Source organism: Babylonia areolata, chromosome 7, assembly GCF_041734735.1.
Source record: "Babylonia areolata isolate BAREFJ2019XMU chromosome 7, ASM4173473v1, whole genome shotgun sequence".
In the NCBI taxonomy this organism is placed as follows: domain Eukaryota; kingdom Metazoa; phylum Mollusca; class Gastropoda; order Neogastropoda; family Buccinidae; genus Babylonia; species Babylonia areolata.
In genome coordinates, this window is record NC_134882.1 from 50693115 (window position 1) to 50703781 (window position 10667).

Consider the following 10667-nt stretch of genomic DNA (forward strand, 5'->3'; position numbering starts at 1 on the left):
AGGGAGGTCGCATCACTGCAATAAGATCGCCACACCTGAAGTTTTTTTTTCTGCCTGCACGTTTATTTGTTTTCCTGTCCTCATAACATCAATCGAATGTTGCCACGGTAACTTGTTGTTGCTGTGGGTTCTTTTACGCACGCTAAGTCCGTCCGTCACTGAGTGCCAGTGCGCCGTGCTCGGCTGACCTCAGGAACTCGGTTTATCGTCTCGTGTCCAGACCACCGCTGGCTCAAGGTCTCAGTAGTAGAAGGGGAGAAATTATACTCAGTGGCGAGTGTGGCGATCGAATCAACCAGCTAGCCGTGTGTGTGTGTGTGTGTGTGTGTCTGCTTTTAGATGTTTTAAGTAAAAAGTCGAAAGTGGTTTCCCGAGAACAATCAGTTTCCGGTTCCTGGAGGAAGCCAACATTGCGTCTCGAGAATCCAAAACAAGATGGGTTGCAGTTGGAGTTGTTGTTATGAGGATGATAAAGATCCAGTGGTAAGTTAATTAACTTTCTGTGTTCGCATTATTGTACATGTGGAATTAAGTATAAATTTTAAATTATTCACAATCAACATTGTCACCCTGTTTTTCGTAGCTTGGTGTTTAACAGTGAATGGGCATCCCTTCACGGAGTACGTGGGCCAACCTCACATGACTGTGTAACTGATCTATCACAGGACTGATTTCAGTGAACTGTGATGTACACTGCTCTGTATGATCAGTTAGACAGTGGATTCCGTTTTCATATTCCGACCATTTTACTGTCAAAAAGTCTAATTGACTGTATTTCAGTGAACTGTGATGTACACTGTTCTGTATGATCAGTTAGACAGTGGATTCCGTTTTCATATTCCGACCATTTTACTGTCAAAAAGTCTAATTGACTGTCTTGCCTGTCTGTTTATAACTATATTGTAATGATGGGAATATAATTACTTATTAATCAGTAACTGAATAAGAAGAAATTTGTTTCATCACTGATGTCAGAACTTATTAGGGTACTGATTCAGTGATTGATGGTGTGGCACAGTTGATTTTTGGTTCATAGATATTTTTCATGCACATTTCTTTTCCACTGATTACAGATTTTGTGTGTGTGTTGTTTTTTTTCCAGGCTTATTTTATTTATTTATTTATTTCTGTTGTTGTTTGTTTGTTTTTTTGGGGGGGTTGTTGTTTTTTGTCATTTGATTTTTGTTTCTGGATCTACACGACTGATATTGACAGCTTTTCTTTCACTGGTTGCCATGTGTGATCATCTGAATGGTAACACAAGCAGCAATGATACAATGACAATAATTCTAAAAAAAAAAAAATAATGAACATTTTGTTTAAAATTATATTGATGATAATTTTGAAAGAAAGAAAAAACAATCATGATGAAGTAGTCACTCACAGTCACACTCTTACAAAATCTTTATTATTTTTAATGTGCCTAAGCTCTCTAATTTTAATATTTATGTAATATTTTTTCTCTGTAAAGTATCCTGAGCCAGATGAACGCACTCGTTTGCTGGATCCAACCCTAGGTGATGCAAGTGCACCATCTCTAAGGTAAGTGAAAATTGTGTGAAATTCATATTTTTATTGAAGGGCATACTTACTAGGTGCAGGACAATAGAACGCTGGAGAGTTTCGTGGCCATCTTGGATCTTGTGTGTGTGCATCTAACTTTTACTTGAAATTTGAGCAGTGCCAAAGGCGATTGACATACTCACTTAAACAAAAGCACCAAACATTAAAATGTGCTGCCTTCCATTTGTTTTGTTAACAGCCTCCGTTGCTATTTAGTTGACAGCCTCCATTACTACAACCAAACTCTGGTCAATGAAGTGCTATCGTTTGCACACACTAAAAAGAGCAAAAAATTGAAAAAAGAAGTCGCCTGTTTCACACGTTCTGCCTCTCTTAGTCTTAGCCAATTGACTTAGAGAGCACAGATCATGTGACAGGCCTCTACTAGTAACAGTATAAGTCAGGTAAGCACAGAACTCTCCAGCGGTCTATCATGTTTATGTTTTCTGTACATGTGTTGTTTACCATTGTGTATAATATGGAGCTGGGTATGTTCTTGAAAGTTGAACATTTCTGTTTTGTGATCCAGAATGTTCAGTTCACATAAGTTTCTCTTCCCATGAAGTGATGAACGCATGCAAATTCAGTCAGAGCAGTTGTCTTTGCTGTTTGTGAATATATCAAACCAAATTTTGACCCAACCATCTGGATTTTGTTCATACTAATCATGATGTCTCATTCTCAAGTATTTCATGATGGTCATGCTAGTAACTAAGTAAGTGTTTTATGATACAAGTTTTCATTGTCGCTAAGTCAGTGTACAACTACAACTTGTACAAGTTTTGCTCTTTGTCATAGACTAAGTCAAGATGTTGTCACTGTCAGCTATGACATGAGTTTTTGAAAATTTCTTTACCTGAGTAACTTTGAACACCATTTTGCCATTTTGGGAGATTTTTTTTTAATTTTTATATATATATTTTTTAATATATGTATGATCTATCTCTTTTAATGAACCATTAGAATTCATATGATATATATATATATATATATATATATATATATATATATATATATATGCAAAATGGGCAGTCTTTATTAATGGGTTAGTAAAGCACATTTTTAACTCATTTAGTGCCTATGTCAGCTGACATCCTAAATGAAGTGCTGCCGTAGTATCTTTAAGACATCCACTGACATCCTGCATCTATTCTGTTCCAATTTTTCCTTCATCACAGTTTGGTTCAGTTAAAATAAATAGACTGATGTGTCAGGATTATAGAAATACACTATAACAATATAAGTATAAATGTGCATATTGCCATATGTCAGGTGGAAGACCCCTTCTCAACAATGATTTACTAAGTAAAGCATGTGGAGAACACATGGAAAGGGGTTACCTCAAATGCAAAACAGGCGTTGAAAACTTGGTCCAGCAAAGACTGTGGTCCCAGTCAGCAGATTAATATGATTTTACAAGCTGTGTTTATCACGCTTTATGATTATGGATAGGTATGACGATGGAGATGGATCTCTCTTATCTGAACATGAAGGTGAAGGACAGTAACAACTGACAGCCCATCCGATGCTAGTTCAGTCCATTTGTCTTATCACTGTTTTTGATTGAGTGACTATAGTGTGAGTACGACTGACAAGTATGTGCAGAGTTGCATTAGAATGGGGGAGGAGAGGGAGAGGAGTGACGTCAGAATTCGTGTGCCATGATCCTGGAATTGCACTTCTGCTGTCTGTGCGTTATCAAGATGAAGAATGGGTTTTCTTATATGAAGATGATAACTTTTCTCTATGAATTTCCTGTCAGTGGTTTATTTCGTCAGATGTTGCTTTCCAATTTTAAAACTTTTTTTTTCCACTTTAATAACTGTTTGAATTACCACACTCTCACTGACCTGATGCACCATACCTTTTGATAATATTAATAATAGTGACTTTTTTTTTCTAACATGACCAATGTTTTTTTATATTGATTTTTTTTTCTCCCAAATAGTTTTAAGTTACTGATCGGATGTCACTGTTGTTTGTAAGTAATCACTCATATTCAGTAGTATTCAGTTCAACTTCAAACAAAAATAGTTAACTTTGTCACACATATTTGGTAAAATAAATGTTGTTTCCATGATCAGCATTTATTTCACAAAATTGAAAAGAAAAAAGAGCATGACATAGTTTCAGCACACAGTGTCACATATTGTCTGACCAGTGTATTGTGTATGCAATTTAAAGTATGCTGATTATTTCTTCATTGCTCATTAAAAATAAAATAGTTTTGTTTAAACTGAAGTAAGTTTGTTGTAAAGGAATCGGGTATGGCCTTTCACTTCCACAGCCTTCTTTTATTTCCATTTTTCTTGACACTCACTGAGCTCTACAGAGTTAAGTCCTTAAGGTACATAGATATGAAAAAATGATAGTTATTAAAAAATATATTCTTTGAAAATATTTTCATTATTATCACTGTTGTGCCTTAAAGTAAAACAGTGTTTGAGGCACAAAAAATGAAAGTTGGAAAGTCTTTACATAATGATTACAACAAAAAAAATAAATAAATAAAATAAAATAAAATGATTGATAGTTTGTGTGTGTGTCACTGCATGTGTTTTTTTTGTTTGTTTTTCGTGAAAGATATTATGATTAAAATTGTTATCATCATATTAAATCATTAAATGATAGCGGTTTTCATGTTTGCTATTTTAAAAAGTTTTTATGACTAACACTGTTATTATTATAATGTAAATGATAGCTATCATCATTATGTTGTTGTTTTTTGTTTGTTTTTAGAGATATTATCATGACTACCGTTTTGATTATCATTGATTATGATTTAGAGTGTTATTTCCCCCCCTTTTCTTTTCACGGGAATCATGAGAGCAGTTTTCTCAGGATCATTATGATTTGAATTATTATTTTTCTCCCCTGTCTTTCCACAGGAACCCTGAGGACCAGCCATTTTCCCAGGACCATGACAAAGGGGACGAGCAGTCAGTGATGGCCAGGATCCTTCACCAGAATGCACGCGAAGTCATCGATGTGGCCTCCTCCGACAACACAATTGAGCAGCATGAGTACCACGACCGTGCACGACAGTACAAGTAGGTCCACCCTGTGGGGTGTGTGTGAATGTGAGTGTGTGTGCCATCATTTTTATTCTCTTTGTTTTCTTTTTTTTAAATTTCTTTTGAATATTTTTTTCTGTGAAACAAACACCTACACAAATACACGAAAACACTCTTACATACACATGTGTGTGTGTGTGTGTGTGTGTGTGTGTGTAAAATTTTGACCACGATTGTTCTGAGACTAACAAGCATGAAGGGTTCATTGCAGTTAAACTTAAAGCATTCAGTTTTGTTTCTGTGTGTGTGTGTGTGAGCAGCACAAGGTTAAAGTTGGCGATGGCCAAGCGAGGGTCGTTCCGACTGACCCTGCCCCCAGGTGTCACCTCCCCCCAGTCTGTGCTGGCTGCCCCTCCGGTGTCCCCTGCAGAAATTCATTTGGTGAGTCATCAGGTGCATCCGAACCTAGTAGTAGCAGAGAGGTTTGCAGATTGAGTGCAGCAGTGGCATAGTGGTAATCTTTGTTGGTAGTAGTATTGCAGGTACCTCTTTGTGCCTGATCATGAAGCCTGATCCTTATAAATGGAAATTAACTCACTCAGTACGGCCAGTCCTCTCTTCTCCTCTACACAGACCCCTCGGATGTCCAGTGGGTGTCTGAATGACCAAACCTTTAGCTTCCGTTGTCAGAATTGTGGTATTCTCTGTCAACATTCACCTTTTCAGTATAAGAGCCTTCCGCTTGCAATATTTTGATGATGGTAATTGGGCTGAAACGCTGTTAACGCCGTCTCTTTCGCCGTTCGTATGGAGAGAGTTAACTTTTGCAGTAACAGGTCTCGTCGTAATTTCAAGTTGGTTGGTTAGTGTTCTTTGTGTGGATTGCTGCCTCTTGCGACTGCATTACTTTTGTTGAGCAAAATCACTGACACCTTTGATAAGTAGGCCAGGTAAAGTTCTGCATTTCAGATTCATACTTAACTCATCTCATTTCATCAAGGTTTAGCAGTTAAGAGGTTAAGGAGGAAGGGGTGTTCAAAACACAGTATTATCTGTAAAGTGGTTACATACTATTTTGTTAGATGTTGAGCTGTTTGCTTTGATTGTTGAAATGTTCTTTAGGAATAGGATTTTTCTCTGCTTGAATTGTTCTGTAGGATTGTTATTTGTTTACTTTGTTGTGCAGTACCTTATTAACCCCTAGGCTGCCTATATGACGAGATAACTCGTCATGGAAAGCATGTAAGCTTCGCTGCCACAATGACGAGATAACTCGTCATCGAAATATTCTGACTTTTCCCTGCTTTGCATTCAGTTTGTTGACAAAAATAGTGGTAGCTTTAGCTTGGGGAATCTTTCTAGATTCTATTCATAGCTAGAAACACCACCTGCGTCATAAGGCAGTCCTTTATTTGAACGTTTTGGTTGGGTTACTGGCCGCAGTCTTTGCCTGGCTCCTCTCCTCGCTTGCTCAACAAAATGTCGGACTGACTCCATGCTCAAGACATGCGATCGTGGCGAACTAAATCAACCAAGATTACTTTCTTTAGCTGATGCTCAGAAAGAATTAAAGCATAAATTTGAAGGAGAAGACAGTGGTAAACATTTATAGGACGATTTGATAGAAAATAAAGGGAGCAATCAAGAGAGTGGCCAAGATACGACTATCAGTGAGTGATGCCGGCTGTTCAGCTCTAGCAGACGATAGAAGTCACCGAATTTTTAGCAGGACACAGTGTGAGCTATTTTCTTGGCACTCAGGCAACGCGGTCTGATAACTGGATAAAGTGACCGTGTGAGAGTGGTGAATAGGAGGGGGGTGGAGAATGAGGGGGCATGGCCTCACATCCATATTATCACTTGCAGAAGTCACAATGCATTATGTATCTATTTCTTTTTCAGTTTTTTTATATTGTGGTTGTTCTAGTATGATTTTGTGTGTGCAGATATCCATTTGTCCAGAAAATATGATATTTTAGTGCAAATTACCTGACTAATGTTTGTAATGAACAAGTTGAAAATGTGACAAAAAACAAAACACTGATTTCAAAACAACAGCATGTCACTAAAAATATATAAAATGGGAAAACATAATGTGTTTTGTATTCTTTATTCATTTCCCTTTCAGAAAATATATACTTTTATGGGTCTTTCTCCAATAACAAAGAGCACAGAATTTTTTTTAAATTTATACCCGTTTTTTTTATGAAAAAAACCCCTGGCAAATAGATTTCACTTAAATCTTATTTTCCTGGCAGCGAAAGGGTTAATATTGTCTGAACACTTAGCTTGTGTGTTTGTGCGTATGTGTCTGCATTTTACTTACATATGTTATTATGTATGATTTAGTTGTAGAATGTTCTTTATTTGTTTACATTAATTTATTGCCCAGTACCTTATTGTGTTAAGTTAAAACTTAATGTGTGTGTGTGTGTGTGTGTCTGCATTTTGATTTTATATATGTATATATGATTTACTTGCTAGATTGATTTTTTTTTTTTTTTTTTTTTTTTAATTGTTCATTTGTTGTGCAATATCTTATTGTTTGTGTGTGTGTGTGTTTATGTGTGGGTTTTTTGGGGTTTTTTTGTTGTTGTTTGTTTGTTTTAGTCTGTTGTCAGCTACTGTTAGTTTTTATTTGACTTGTTTTAATGGCTTTTTTGTGTGCGTGGTCATTACATGTTGGTCATTACAACGTGATTTTTTGTGTGTATCCTTTGTATTGCTTTCCAGGATAATTGCTTTGTAAGTATTGATCTATTACAACTCAACTGAAAAAAAATGTTTAAAGAAATATATATACATATACATGCATTTCTTTTTTTTTTTTTTTTTTTTTTGCAGATATGCAATGCTGCAGAGAAGATGAGTAAAGCCATGAGAGACGTTCGCATTCAGCACCGAGAAGACTTAGTCGTCTCTTTTGGGGTCCCCGTGCCATAATTATATAAACCCCCAGCACTCCTGTGAATGTGTCTGAGTGGATATGATTGATAGGCCAGTGATCTGAGTGCAGACGTTAAGTGTTGAATTACTTTTGCTGTTTGGGTTGGAGTGATTGTGACTTTCTTTTCTTTTCTTTTTTCTTTACATTGACTAATCATGAAGATGTGTATTATGGTGAAAAGGAGAGTAGCTTCAGTGGTGTAGCGTAGAGGTTTTATCCTTTATTTTTTTTTTATTTTTTTTTTTTGTCCTTTTTTTTTATATTTTTTTTTTAAAACAACCAATGTGAAAGTTTGGCTGTTCAGAAGTGACACAGCTTATTATCACAGTGCAGTGACACCGGTCCCTCTTTGTCTCCTCTCGACATTGGTTGTTTTTTGTGTGTGTGTGTGGTTTTTTTTTGGTTATATTCAGGTGTGTTGGCAAGCATGTCTTAACCCCTTGACTGCTGCTGATGAGTATGCTCGTCATTGAAATGTCTGTCACCTCACTGATGAGACTGAGCTTATATATCAGGATGTTGGTTGGTTACTGTTCTTTATGTGGATTGCTACCTCTTGGGGCTGCATTACTTTTGTTTAGCAAAATTGTTGACACCATTGATTATTTGATAAGTAGGCCTGGTAAAGTTCTGTGTTTCAAATTCATACCTCACTCATTTCATTTCATCAAGATTCAGCAGTTACGAGGTTAAGGAGGGGAGGAGAGTTCAAAAACACAGTGTTATCTGTAAAGTGATATCATATCATGCTATTTAGCTAGATGTTGAACTGTCTGTGTCAGTTGTTTTATTTAGATTTTTTTTTCATGTGTAAATGATGTGAGTCCATGTAATGACCCTGTGCTTTTCCTCAGTTTTCCTCATGTGTAAACCATGTGAGTCAGTGTAATAACTCTGTTCTTTGTATTAGTTTCTTTTGTCCCAAATGTGGCTCTCTGTGTTCAGGCAGACTGTAAACAACAAAAGATAAAGGTATATGATCCTTGTTTGTAGTTTTCCTTAAGATTGTGGAAAGTGGAAAAGTGATGCTTCTAAATTTATTCCCAAGGTTAGAGTCTCTTTCTCTCCTGTCTCGCCTTAATTTACTCCGGTGACTTACTTGGATGCAGGAAGATCCAGAACTGATGACTTTTTTTCAGAGATTTTGTGTGTGTGCTGTGTGGATCAAATGTCAAATGAAAAACATTTGTAGTGTGGAGTTTTTGTGGACATCTTCGAGCAATACGATCGTATCGCTTCATCAGTTTCTGCATTTCTCTGTCTGTGCGTGTATGTATATGTGCACTGAAACGTTGACAGGTTGTAACTGATACAGTGTCTTTCTGTTTGATCCACTCTTTGTTACCACACGGTGCTATTGGTGGTAGTATTGCATAAAGGTCTGCTCGTTTCACTGCACTGGATGAATGCATCTATACTTAGACATGTACGCAGGTGTTTTTCAAGTAAATTCTTTTGATTACCACAATCCACTTTTGTATGTGTTGCCTGTTTTTTATTAGTATGATAGGGTAGGCTCACAAGGCCTGACCAGTGCAAAGTCAGCCATTGGCTTCTTCTTGTTTTTTTAAGTTCTTTTATCTATTCATTTTTTCCCAAGTAGATGGGGTGAAACGTATTATGGATCAGACTGACAACTGACTGAACATGAATGTGATCACTACAAGCACGGGTTATCTTATAGTCACTCCTTGTTTGGAACCCTTCTGTCTCTTGTATTTTTACTGTATTGGAAACCGCATCCAAATTTGAATATGGAAATATTATTTGAGATGAGTTGTCTTCTTTTTTTTGTTTTGAAAATAGGAGCAGTAAGAGTACATCTGTATTTCACTTTCAGACCTCTCGAAATGCTTTACAATAACACTTTGGTCAGACACAAAGTGCACATGAAGACATGTACATGCACACACACACACACACACACACAATCATGCATAGAGGAAATAGATGTAATCCGTAGAATACAGATGTGGAATGGAGTGCCTTAATTATGTAGAGAACAATGTCTTAAGATTTGTTTCAGAGGATGTGAGTGAGTGACTGTGATGGACTGAAAAAGCAATGAAATTCAGGTTTGTACAGCTGAATAACTGAAAGCTCCCCCATTGTGACACTCACTGTTGAATTTTTCTGTGCCTAATTTAGAGATGAATATTAACAAATTAAAAAAAAACAACAACAGAATGGTACCATGTACATTTTTTGGGGCGGGAGGGGTGGGGGCGGGGTTATTTGTTATTTTGGTGTGTTTTTTTCAAATCAGAAAAATTGCATTTTTGTCCAGCGTTTTACATCTGCATTTTCTGCCATTGCTCTGTAATGAAAATAAATGAACTGCCTGCCAGATCTGTTTGTTTCATTCTATTTGTTTGCATTTATTTTTTTTAGCCACTTTCCCTGTCTCACTTTGTTGTCCTACCTTGCCCCCCCCCCTCCCCCCCTCCAGCCACACACACACACATACACTGACCCCTTCTCCATATTTTTACGTAATCTTTTTTTTATAGGATTGTTCTTATGATGTTTTTAACCTTTCCCGTACGTCGCCTAAAATTTTGCGCGCCGTACGTCGTGGGTGTGCAGAAACCCATGGTTTCTAAGAAGGAATGACCCCTCGCTGTACGTCGTGGGTGTGCAGGCACCCATGGTTTCTGTGTACGAACTAACCCTTCGCTGTACGTCGTGGGTGTGCAGGCACCCATGGTTTCTGTGTACGAACTAACCCTTCGCTGTACGTCGTGGGTGTGTAGGCACCCATGGTTTCACTGAAGAAATAAGACCTTGCCGTACGTCGTGGGTGCACAGTAACCCACACCTGTCCGTAAAGCAAATTTGACTTTTCTTCAGCAGACTTGCATGCGCAGTTTCCACTTGTGCGTGTAGGCTATTTACTCCAGTGCTTGACCAGGCGCATTGTGAATAAGTTTTGCCCGTGAGAAGAGAGTGTTGTTACTTACAAAAAACGGTTTTTTTTTTTTGTTTTGTTTGTTTTTGTTTTTTTGTGTGTGTGTGTGTGTGTGGGTGTGTGTGTTGTTTTTGTTGTTGGTTTTGTTTTGTTTTTAGCGGCTACACGCCCATCCTCTTTCGGTCAAGGCAGATGCCCTAACATAGCAGCAACAGCCTGGTATCAGTCCCCCCTT

The 10667-nt window shown here is 37.4% G+C and overlaps 1 protein-coding gene across 1 annotated transcript; it reads left to right on the plus strand.

The window, feature by feature from the left end:
* The first annotated feature begins 395 nt into the window (after nucleotides 1–395).
* Nucleotides 396–10024, plus strand: LOC143284299 (ragulator complex protein LAMTOR1-like). The gene is made up of 5 exons (XM_076591000.1): nucleotides 396–483; nucleotides 1472–1542; nucleotides 4452–4613; nucleotides 4898–5018; nucleotides 7422–10024. Exons 1-5 carry the CDS (start codon nucleotides 436–438, stop codon nucleotides 7518–7520), a joined length of 501 nt encoding a protein of 166 aa, XP_076447115.1. The 5' UTR covers nucleotides 396–435; the 3' UTR covers nucleotides 7521–10024.
* Nucleotides 10025–10667: the final 643 nt, after the last annotated feature.